The sequence below is a fragment of the Phalangium opilio genome, unplaced genomic scaffold (assembly GCF_054372755.1).
Source record: "Phalangium opilio isolate 3A_F unplaced genomic scaffold, DU_Popi_V2 ptg000048l_1, whole genome shotgun sequence".
NCBI lineage: Eukaryota > Metazoa > Arthropoda > Arachnida > Opiliones > Phalangiidae > Phalangium > Phalangium opilio.
Window position 1 is genome coordinate 4,636,949 of NW_028324170.1, and position 11,266 is coordinate 4,648,214.

General features: G+C 37.5%; 3 protein-coding genes across 4 annotated transcripts; 1 reads left to right on the forward strand and 2 right to left on the reverse strand.

Moving 5' to 3' along the window:
• Positions 1 to 110: 110 nt before the first annotated feature.
• Positions 111 to 2,516, reverse strand: LOC149673854 (stAR-related lipid transfer protein 7, mitochondrial-like). The gene is made up of 7 exons (XM_089839625.1): positions 2,077 to 2,516; positions 1,783 to 2,009; positions 1,561 to 1,721; positions 1,453 to 1,497; positions 1,255 to 1,392; positions 1,098 to 1,182; positions 111 to 719 (listed from the first exon to the last, which is right to left on the reverse strand). Exons 1-7 carry the CDS (start codon positions 2,514 to 2,516, stop codon positions 586 to 588), a joined length of 1,230 nt encoding a protein of 409 aa, XP_089695751.1. The 3' UTR covers positions 111 to 585.
• A 313-nt stretch (positions 2,517 to 2,829) lies between these two features.
• LOC149673855 (cytoplasmic 60S subunit biogenesis factor ZNF622) lies at positions 2,830 to 4,512 on the forward strand. 2 transcript variants are annotated; one of them, XM_089839623.1, is made up of 2 exons: positions 2,830 to 2,960; positions 3,051 to 4,512. In XM_089839623.1, exon 2 carries the CDS (start codon positions 3,086 to 3,088, stop codon positions 4,337 to 4,339), a length of 1,254 nt encoding a protein of 417 aa, XP_089695749.1. In that variant the 5' UTR covers positions 2,830 to 2,960; positions 3,051 to 3,085; the 3' UTR covers positions 4,340 to 4,512. The 2 variants fall into 2 exon arrangements, with proteins under 2 accessions (XP_089695749.1, XP_089695750.1); XM_089839624.1 differs by having other exon boundaries at positions 2,878 to 2,960; positions 3,024 to 4,512.
• An 11-nt stretch (positions 4,513 to 4,523) lies between these two features.
• LOC149673856 (lateral signaling target protein 2 homolog) lies at positions 4,524 to 10,958 on the reverse strand. Its single transcript, XM_089839613.1, has 10 exons — positions 10,626 to 10,958; positions 8,857 to 9,338; positions 8,707 to 8,796; positions 8,553 to 8,642; positions 8,362 to 8,463; positions 7,865 to 8,295; positions 7,296 to 7,794; positions 6,301 to 6,815; positions 6,053 to 6,168; positions 4,524 to 5,265 (listed from the first exon to the last, which is right to left on the reverse strand). The coding sequence occupies exons 1-10, from the start codon at positions 10,659 to 10,661 to the stop codon at positions 5,137 to 5,139; spliced, it is 2,490 nt and encodes an 829-aa protein (XP_089695739.1). The 5' UTR covers positions 10,662 to 10,958; the 3' UTR covers positions 4,524 to 5,136.
• Between the last annotated feature and the right edge of the window lie 308 nt (positions 10,959 to 11,266).

Sequence of the window (11,266 nt, forward strand, 5' to 3'; positions counted from 1 at the left end):
TCCGCTGAGCCAATCAGAAACCTCAGATTACCCGCGAAATACAAATTCTGAAAGCTGAAACATCTTAACTCGATCGTAATCATTAGTTTTCAAAAAAATAAATCCCACAATATGTTGCTAAAATTTATTATATCACATAAATAATAAAATTTTTCGGCAATTGCCAAAAAGAAAAATTATGTAATGTAATGGACTAGTTAAAGGATTATTATTGGTCTATCAGCAATCAATGTTAGCCTTCTACATTGGAATTATAATATCTTATAATAGAAGTCTTACTAGCCTCCAATAGTATATGGCTGTTAAAAAAACTATACAATTACCTGGAAAAAACATGATTATACCTCATCATTAAAAAATTACACAACCATCCATCTTTAATCTACAATCGGAGCAAAAAATAAAAATAATGAGCGCAAAAAGCTACTTGGATAAAGGCACCAACTTATTTTCCAAATTTTTCAGCTTGAAGAGTTAAGTTTACATACAGAAACCTTATTTTTCAAATTTCTTCTCTACTTTTCATTTTTCATTTTTAATTTTTACCGTAACTTCTTTCAAAAGCTTCAAACAAAGTCGTACTCGTTAAGCATAGATTTGATGAATTCCACCGGGATTTGGAATTGAATTTGTTTGTGAAGCGGTCATTTGAGAAGGTGGTGACTGAGTGTAAAGACCTCTCGCTGCACTGTGAAGTTTTTCAACAAAATCTGGAACTCCTATCACGGATAAAAATTAAAAATGTTTAAATTCCACTTGATCCGTCACAAATTCCCCTTGATCTGTCACAAATTCCCCTTGATCTGTCACAAATTCCCCTTGATCCGTCACAAATTCCCCTTGATCCGTCACAAATTCCCCTTGATCCGTCACAAATTCCCCTTGATCTGTCACAAATTCCCCTTGATGTGTCACAAATTCCCCTTGATCTGTCACAAATTCCCCTTGATCTGTCACAAATTCCCCTTGATCTGTCACAAATTCCCCTTGATCCGTCACAAATTCCCCTTGATCCGTCACAAATTCCCCTTGATCCGTCACAAATTCCCCTTGATCTGTCACAAATTCCCCTTGATCTGTCACAAATATCCCCATACCAGTTGAAGCCATCCAATTATAAGCAGGAGCTGGAAACGCAGCTTCGGGATCATCAAAATAAGTCAACAAATAATCAAATCCAACCTAAATAAAATTTGATTAATATTAATATTAATAACTAAATGAAATTAATTTCTGTTAATTAATCCTATTTACATCATCAAAATTTTTATGTGGTCTTATAACCATCTGGGAAAAGTATTTTCGAACTCTGACAAATTTTTTATCAACTGGACATTCAGGATGGTCAGTGGCTTTGTTTATTAAAACCATTACTTTGTTTTCATGGTCAATCTGATAAAAAAATGTAATTAATTAATTAAAGTATTAATTACCTATATAATTAATTACTACCTTATATTTACGAATATAGACATAATCTCTGCTGTACATTGGATACTGAAAAAATATATATATTATTGGCTTAAATCAGGTAAAAATTAATTTAACTGAGTTAATTACAGGGTAATGCATGACCCAATGAATGACTTCATCCCCCTCAGTTTCACTTCGATCAATTACGTCAAGTTTTATGACTAATTTATCCCATTTCTTGCGATATTCAGTATCAACTTGGACATTGAAGAATGCGCGAGCTGGGATATCTCCAAATGATCCAAATACTAAAATTAATCTAAATTAATTAAGTCCGGTCCAAAAGTGTCATTAATTACTAAAATTTACCTTTATACTCATAGAGGTAACTTCCAGGTACAGCTTTCCTCCAAACATGAAGATTTTCCTTTGATATTACTGGGTCCCAACCATCACTATTAAGAAAATTAACGGACCACGTGTTTTGTCCATTTGTGCAATTATTATTATTATTATTATTATTATTATTATCATTGGCATTTGGGCTTTGTTGTTTTCGGGACTGTTGTGATAATTGGTCAAACTCAGAAATACAACTGCAAAATTAAATAGATAGATCTTGGTTCTTGGTTAAAACTTACCTAAATTATCGATCTAACGAACCTTTTCATTTCATTTTCACTGATTTTCTCTTGTTGCCAATTGAATAAGGAAGCTCCTATTAGAAAACCAAGCGATTTTGGTCTACAATTTTGCCAGCGATTCGCGAAACGAGACACCATTCGCTGTATAGACTTCTCAGTATAGATTCGTTGATAGAGACTGGCAATTTGAGTTAATCTTCTGATTCTTTGAGCAGTGTAGAAATTAAACTGCTGGGTTAAAATTTCTCCAAAAACCACCATTTTGTCATTACACTTTTCCGAGACTGTCTTCCAAAGGTTGTCATTGCGAATGTGTTTGGCAAACCTCTTGGAAAGGTAGCCGTTACTTTGGTTAAATAATATTACCAATTTGAAAAAGGTTTTTGATGGTGCAGGCCCCGTTGATGAAATTGGTTTAAAATTGAGGTGAAATTTGGTGAATGTATTTAATATTGTCATTGTTAATTTAAAATAAGTGCAACGCGGCCTTAAATTAATGATAAAATGTTAATAACGTTTTTATCTTTATATTTGGGCCAGGTATATGTAAATTTTGGCCTACAAGGAGCCAAGGCTTAACTGTAACGCGCACAAATACCCATTCTCTACTTTAAATATTAAGTACTGATAAGAGTAAATCTCCCATTATATAGTGTAATTACATTCTTATTGATAGTTTTTACATGACCTCGTGTAAATTATATTAGATCATTTAGACTTATTTAAATCCTGGATCGGCAGGCAACGTGGACCTTCAACTTCTTTTTAGCAGTCACGGGCTAAGGTCAAAGATCAATGTCTACTTTTCTTTCTTCGTCATACGTCGTCTGCTACGTCCGAAACTAGTCTTAAAAGTGAGCTGACCTCGTGGTGGATTGTTAAATCTTACTTATCGGACATAAGGTAAAAAGAAAATTTACGATTAGTTAATATAGTTAATAAAATAATTAAAATACTTCACTATAGAATACATTTCGTGGTAAAATTTTACAGTTGTTCTAAATTAAATAAAACTACACGGAAATGCCATGTCATCCCTAACTTGCATCAGCTGTCACGTCGCCTTCTGCGATGTCCAATTGCACAGGGACCACTACAAGAGCGACTGGCATCGCTACAATCTTATGCGTAAGGTTGCCGATTTGCCTCCAGTTAGTTCCGAAGCTTTCCAACAAAGAGCTGAGCTTCATAAATTGAAGTTGGAAGAAAATGCCAATACTGCCAAAAGCAACAAATCATGTTCCTATTGCGAGACTTGCCACAAGTACTTTGGGACCGTCAATGCCTTCACCAACCACGTCAACTCCAAGAAACACCTGGAAATGGACGCCAAATCGAAACTGCGTCAAATTCAAGTCCAAAACAAGAACCTGAAGAATTTAATCAAGAACCAAGAAGCTGCCAGAAGTGATATTCTTAACCAAGCTACCAAGGCTTCCAGTTCAGGAGAAAGGTCATCAACTTTACCACCTAAACCAGTCTCTGAAGAAGAAGAAGATAATGATGAAGAATGGGAAGATTCTGATGAAGGAAGTGACTGGGAAAGTGTTGATGAAGATGAGGAAGACGCAACAAGTCCCCTTGAGGACCTCTTTGATGGAACACCCCTGATGGAAAATGAATGTCTATTTTGCTCCGCCATCCATGCTGATTTGGCCAAATGCGTGGACCACATGACTTCCGCCCATTCCTTCTTTATTCCTGATGTGGAATTCTTGACTGACTTGTCTGGCTTCATCAGTTACTTGGGACGCAAGATTGGAGCTGGAAGAATGTGCATTTGGTGCTCAACCCCTCCTGGATTGAAACGTTATCGCACAGTCGCTGCAGTCCAGCAACACATGGTGGATAAGGGACACTGCAAAATGTTACACGAAGGAGAAGCCTTGTTGGAATACGCTGATTATTACGACTACTCATCAAGTTACCCTGACCAAGACCAAGATCCTGATCAAGAAGTTGAGATACCAACCCTGGATTCTGATGACTGGCAACTGGTGCTACCTTCAGGGGCCACTATTGGACATCGTTCTTTGCATAGATACTTCAAGCAAAACGTCCGTCCTGTTAGGGAAGAGCAAGGTTCTGGAAAGCAGAGGGCGTCAATACAACGTTTAATGACACATTACAGAGCCTTGGGTTACAACAATGAGTCATCCAGCAAAGTTATCAAGCAAAAAGCCAAAGATTTGTATTTCGTCAAACAAGTTCAAGCGAAACAATATCTGAAAATTGGCTTGAAGAACCACCAACCTCATTATAGGCCTCAAGTCCTCTTCTAAGCCTTGGCCTAATTATTTTTTTGTTTTTTTTTTTTTTTGTTCTGGGATTTATAAAAACAATTCCTTTGGATATTATTTTCTTGTACATTGTACTGTTTAAAAAAAAACTTCAACCTGGATGTAAAAAAGATATTCAATTAAAATAAAACGAAATATAATGCATTAAAAATTAATATTTCCATCATTTACGTTAACAGTGTAAATTTAATAATTATAAATTCAGAAAAGGAGAAAACTTTTCATAGTCATATTATTTACATAAAAAAAACACCACCCTTCATACAATTACACATACCGGTTAATTATTAGACTATACAAATACAACGAAATGTTGGTTTGTTTTTTTTTTTTTTTTTTACACCCCTTTTACAAAAATTTTCATTTACAGATCTAAGTATAAGGAAAGTACATAAATTTGGACTCTTTAAATCTATGCGAATAGTTTGGCATTAATGTAAAAATTGTTTTTAAATTATCACTATTGGCAGTTTACGCTTAGCAGATCTTTGCTAAGCCTTGGTCCAAACATTCGCATAGTTTTTTTTTTTTTTAAAAAAAAAGGATTATAGTAAGAAAAACTATGGATACAATGGAAACTTCGTCAAAACTCTGACAAAATATAAAGAATTTGGCGTGAAAAATACTTATAGAAACCCCCTTTTTTATATTTTATATATAAAAACAAAGAATAGAAAATATCGCGAACACTAAATTAGAAATAAACTAATAAAGAGATTTTTATTATGAAAAAAAAAAATCTTCAGGGGTAAATTATTAAATGATTATATTTAACTCTCTCAACTGCTAGTTGGAACCAAGAATTGAGCAACCTGCCGCACGAAACATTCATTACAAACTCTAACTGGTTTCGTGTGTCCATAACGAGGCAATGGTACGGAATTTGAACTACACCTCGAGCAGAAAATCTAAAAAATTGGAATTAAAGAGTAGACTGAGACATGTTTCAAAGGTTGACGAGGCTTAAAAAACTAGGGCAGTAGTTGTTAACTACTTCTGGAGACCCAAAACAACAAGTCAACAACCCCCAGACGGGAGGCGGCCTTCTTAAGTTACTCAACAGGCACCAAGACGCACTTAAGTTACTTCACAGGCGCCAAGACGCGCTTAAGTTACTTCACAGGCGCCAAGACGCGCTTAAGTTACTTCACAGGCGCCAAGACGCGCTTAAGTTACTTCACAGGCGCCAAGACGCGCTTAAGTTACTTCACAGGCGCCAAGACGCGCTTAAGTTACTTCACAGGCGCCAAGACGCGCTTAAGTTACTTCACAGGCGCCAAGACGCGCTTAAGTTACTTCACAGGCGCCAAGACGCGCTTAAGTTACTTCACAGGCGCCAAGACGCGCTTAAGTTACTTCACAGGCGCCAAGACGCGCTTAAGTTACTTCACAGGCGCCAAGACGCGCTTAAGTTACTTCACAGGCGCCAAGACGCGCTTAAGTTACTTCACAGGCGCCAAGACGCGCTTAAGTTACTTCACAGGCGCCAAGACGCACTGCCAGACAAAGCCCGAACAGGGCTGGAAATAAGCACAGGGCACACTGGACATTGTCCAAAAAAAGTTTAAAATATCCATTAAGAAATTAATTTCCTTATTTCCAGCCCTAAGCCCGAGTTCCCTACTCGCTGTGCACCATCTTTCTTCCCTTTTTACTATGTTTAATTCTCTTCTGAAAAGAATGGCCAATACTTACTTTGCCGCAACCTCTACAATGATGTCGTCTTCGAATAATGGTAAAGGGAATATCACAAGACATGCAAGAGTCCACAAAGTCATCTGGTAACCAACATGGAGCTGTTTCAGCGACGCCTTTAACAAAAAAGAAACCCCCCCAAATTATAAAAAAAAAAGGCTTAAATCAGCGATAGACAGGTTCGGAAATAAGCACAGGACACACTGGACACCGTCCTTTCCCGCCCTGGCGGTAGATCTTTGACCTACTTGGAGATTCTTGGCAATTTTCTTCCGTTTCTTCATCAGCCGCTTCTTGGGCTATATCTACTTGAATCTCGTCAACCCGTCCAGGAGGATCCTGAGTGGGAGACGATTGTCTGGAAGGAGATTCTGATAGTTCAGCTTCAAATTCGTTTTGGCTGGTACGAATTTCAAAACGTAAGTTTTCCCCTCTGACTAATCCCTCTGTTAAAGTTTCGGGATTCATGGTTTTAGCCTGCTCCACTTGACGAGGCGGAGATTCTTCCTGAGGATGTTGCGTTCTATTCATTTCAAAGACGCATTTTAAGATATTCCGCAGGTCACTGGCAAAGTTGGTTTGTAGTTGATCAGCTACTCCCGATATGCAGACGAATAGGCGATGTATCAGGTCAGTGCTATCCTTAAAACGAGCTCTGGCTTTGTTACAAGTCGCGATTTCAGCAGCCTGAAGAGCCAAGGCTATTTCCTGGTCATCTTGGCAATCAGATCGAAATGAGCTTGTATCACTGCTGTTGTGTTCACTGTGTGAATGAAGTGAAATTATGTTTACATTAGGCATGGAAACGTTCGCGGGCGTGAGGGCGGGGCGAGGAAACGATGGCGTTCGGGGCGGGGAAACGTTCGCGGGCGTGAGGGCGGGGCGAGGAAACGATGGCGTTCGGGGCGGGGAAACGTTTGTGACCAGGGCTGGAAATAAGCACAAGTCACGGTAGACATTGTACAGTAATATTATAAAACGTCCAATAAGTTTTTCTAAAACTAAGGGTGTCACTGGACATCTTGACCAATAAATTTTTCTCAAGTTTTGATGGAGACGACACTATTTTTGCAGACTCCAGAGGAGAGTGTCCTATAAATTTTACAGTCAAAAAGGAGGGGTCACTGGACACGTGTCCTATAAGAAATTCTTATTTCCGGCCCTGCTTGTGGCAAGGCTTGGAATGGAAAAGTTTGTTTCCAAGGCTTTAGGAGATAGGGGAAAAGGAGGTTTGAAATCTTACCTAGCTTGTTCCCATTCTAAACTAGTTAAGCTGCTACAACTGGAACAAGATGAGACACTGGCTTTGCTTAAAGTACTTTCAGTTTGGTAACTTTTGGCCGTTGCGCTATTATTGTTACTAGATTGTTGCGGCGTAGAGTTGGAGGAATTTCTTCTACCTCTTTCGTGTCTCAACTGACAAACTCTGGAAGGTGTTAAAGAGTTGGAATGATGATGATTTTGTTCGAGATTTTCAGAGACATTGGAAGAGGCGCTGCTATTTCTCATCGCTGTCCCTCCGCTTGTTCTAGCCAATATGGAAGAGTTTCTTCTTCTGCGACGGACTAATTTTAAATCGGAAGAACGAGAGGGTGAAGCTTGGTAGTTGCCGCTTAAACTAGCCCGGCGAGATGAAGCAACCATTGGAAGGGACTGGCTAAAAGAGCTGTTATCGGGAATATGGGGATTGGGTGTTTCCTCTAAACCTTCAGTTTCTTGGATGCAATCTTCATCATTTAAAGCTGCAATTACAATTTTGAGTTTAACAAACTCATTAACATCATCTTAAATTAAGGGTTAAATAATTGTTACCTGAAGGGAAGTAAGAAGCTCCAATTTGTTGCGTTATCGCTGATAAAAGTTCTTGGGGAAGCCCTTTATTTCCTTCTGACAAATCAGAATATCGTCTCTCAACTCCGTCTTGTTCCTTGAGATTTTCATTGAGATCTTGATTGGGAGGACCGAAATTGTAGGCGTAAAAGTCTCGAATAAATTGTTTGCTGGAATTGGGGCAGTAATCGGGAGGAACTTTGAAGTTGTCATTGAAATTGGCGGAAGAGGAACAAGTTTCGTTTTGATTTTTTAAACTGGGTGGAAATGAGGGAAACATGGAAGTAATGTTAGAGGTGAAACTATTGGAAGACTTTTTCATCTGCGCCAAAACCGCTTCCGGTTCTTCTAAACTACATAATGTCTTTTCCAAGATTAAAAGTTCTTCCGGACTAAGTGTCCAAAGAAGATCTCTGAAAATTTTATAAATAAGGTTATTTTTCGTCACACTTGGGCCAAGTTTGACGGTTAACCCGTACCTAATTTTGAAAAGTAAACTATGGAATGGTCTAAAGAGTTCAGAAACATCCTCCGAACATTTGTCAACATTTAAAGGACCATCGGGAAACAAGAGTAACCCTCTGAATTGGAGTAGAATAAGTTCAAGGTTTAAATTAAAATAGTGGCCAGTCTTGGGATTAGAGTCCCAGGGTACAGAAATAAAACCTACCCCACAGTAGCTAATCGTGGGATTGTAAACATTAAGGATGGGTCACAGTCATCAACCAAGTCTTGTTTAACAAGACCAAGTCGAAGAGCCCTATGAAATTAGATTACAATAAGAATTTTGGCTTCACATTAAAACTCTAAATGCATTAAAGCACCTTTGTAACGTTTCCGAAAATAAAACAATAACTTCTTGTTGGAGATGAAATTCCTCGGCTGTTTTTACCGGTACCATTGCACTTACGTAACTAAATATAAATTGTTATTAATAACAAAGGTACATTTATAGAAACCTAACCCAAACTAACCACAATTCAAAATCAGCGAAAAGTCTGTCAAATATCCACAAAGCTTCTTTCACTTTTTCAGTATATTCTGTGGGATTTCTTAGGCACTGCTCTCTAAGTAGAAATCTAACATTATCCAAAGCTCTCGTTAAGGCCTTGGCTAATGGTCTCATATTGGCACTCTCCGCTTCTCTATTAAGTATGTTTGAACCAGCGGCTAAGCACTCTGCGCCAAACCATAGTTGCCCCGATAGATTCTCTTGCAAAACATCATCGGGGAATTTGGCTTGAAAGTCTCTATTAGCTCTATTGGTCGGAATGGCTTCGTCCATAATTTCACTGCAAACTGTCAGGACCTTGTCTTGACATAATCTCAATTGATTTACTAACGCGGAACATCTTTCCGGGTCTTTTCGACCGTCAAAACTGTCCAATTCAGCAGCCACCATATTGAGCTCTTCATCGGCCCAATAAAACTGGGCTAGTTTTGATGAATCCTCTCTCTAAAAATCATTACAAACCCCTTAAAAACTCGAAAAACCGCAAAATCTTTTATGAAACTAATATTTCACAATGTATGCCTAAAAAAAAACGTTTAAAATCAGGCTCCAATGACCTGGACATTGCCGCGTTATCTCTGGGAGTGGTCAAATAAGGTTTTGCATGGTTGACCCTGAATAACGGAAAATATATTCAGCTAGGGCAAAACCTTTTTAGCATTTTTTATAACGAAACAAAAGGAAGGTATTTCCTACTCCTACAATACAGTAAGTGTATTCTAGCATGGAGGTAAATTTTGACCCCCTGCAGCTCAAACAACCTTTTTAAAATATTTGGTAAACTAGTATATAACTACCAAGGTCTTAAAATTCCTTTTATAGCTTATGTTTTAACGTTGCTAGGGGCTCCTAAGGATACGAGAAATATATAAAAACATATTTCAAGGTTTTTTCGAGACATTCTCATCTCTCTCTCTCTAACTAACGTCACTCCTGGAATTGCCTTGAAGCACCTGGAAGGCTAGAACTAATCAAGGTTGGTATATACCAATGTCTCCTTAAGTCTGGCTGACACCCAGTAATTCCAGAATACATAAAAACAATGTATATTTAGGTGAAAAGGACCATAAACAACTTTTTAAATTAAAATAATCTATGAGAAATTATAATGATGTTATTTTTATTTATAACTTATATTGGCACAAACACACCTGCTTATTTAGATAACAATAAAACCACAGATACAGTACATTTTCTCAGACAACTCATTTAGAAAAGAATGATGAAGTTTCCCGATTTTTTTTCACCATAATTCTATTGCTAACGAATAAAACATAGCTAGTATTTTTCAAATAAGCTTTGAATATATTTATATTAATTAGCAATAATTAAATAATTTTAGTTAATGATTCATAACTGAATTAAATGGAAGCATTTGCAAGTCCAACAGGTTTGTTACACTCATAAAGCATAAAATTAAATTTTACCAAGCTTAATATTCCTAATAAAGCAATAATGATACATAATTAAAAAGTCATTTGGTTCCTATGTCACTCTTAAAACTTAATTAATGCACATTATTCCTTTAACTAAACTTTCAGACTTTCAGGGACGAGATACGGAAATTTCGACCGAGGCTTAGACTCAAATTAAAACGCTTGGGAATTGGGAAGCAAGTTCTTAGACTCTAAATCCCTAAGACAATACAAATGCATGATAAAGACAAATACAGCGGGCAGATTTAACTAGTTTTCTCAGGAGATCTTAAGGGAAAAAAGAGCAAAAACTTACTTTGGGCCTATAAAACCAACGTCTTATGGAGTACATTTTGGACGATTCTTCTGATGTTTTCGCGTTAAAATCTTACACAACACACCACAACCGTAGATATTTGACGGATATTCAAATGATCAACGCGTTGTATGCATCATCAAGATAATTAGGCGCTCACAAAAATTATATTAAAAAAAACTGGTCCTGACAAGGGAGACAGCGACTGAAGCCAACGCGCGACCCCTTGGCCGTTCGGTTCTACGCGCTAATGACGAATCCCCGTTTCCTCTATCGAAAAATACAATGACGTCACATCACGTGCAGTCAGAGGAAACGAGGAAGTACAGAAACAAATTTGGCGCGTCCTAAAAGAAAGAAAAAGGCGCAACTTTACAAAAAAAACCTTCGCGTTTTTGGTTTCGTATTATTGTTATTTTGAATGCAAATGGATTTGGGCATATAAAACATTTGGTAATAAATAAGGCGCGGATTTCTGCGGCCCGAAATTTTGTATGAAAGGAGTTTTGCGTTGTAAAGGATCTATTTTTTGTCATGCACTAATAAGTGAGCCAACACGAACCCAAATTTTACAGGGGATGGAATAAAACTGTCCGATTGGTTGAAAACGCAATGTGAAAGTGGAAATTATTATTATGAGG

Coding starts and splice junctions, on each gene's coding strand:
- LOC149673856 (XM_089839613.1), bottom strand. CDS start 10,661: ATGTACTCCATAAGACGTTGGTTTTATAGGCCCAAA. Junction 8,464..8,552: donor CCACGATTAGCTACTGTGGG/GTAGGTTTTATT, acceptor ACTCCAATTCAG/AGGGTTACTCTTGTTTCCCG. Junction 6,816..7,295: donor TTAGAATGGGAACAAGCTAG/GTAAGATTTCAA, acceptor TCATTCACACAG/TGAACACAACAGCAGTGATA.
- LOC149673855 (XM_089839623.1), top strand. CDS start 3,086: ATGTCATCCCTAACTTGCATCAGCTGTCACGTCGCCTTCTGCGATGTC.
- LOC149673854 (XM_089839625.1), bottom strand. CDS start 2,516: ATGACAATATTAAATACATTCACCAAATTTCACCTCAATTTTAAACCA. Junction 2,010..2,076: donor AGTGAAAATGAAATGAAAAG/GTTCGTTAGATC, acceptor TTAATTTTGCAG/TTGTATTTCTGAGTTTGACC. Junction 1,722..1,782: donor TTACCTCTATGAGTATAAAG/GTAAATTTTAGT, acceptor GATTAATTTTAG/TATTTGGATCATTTGGAGAT.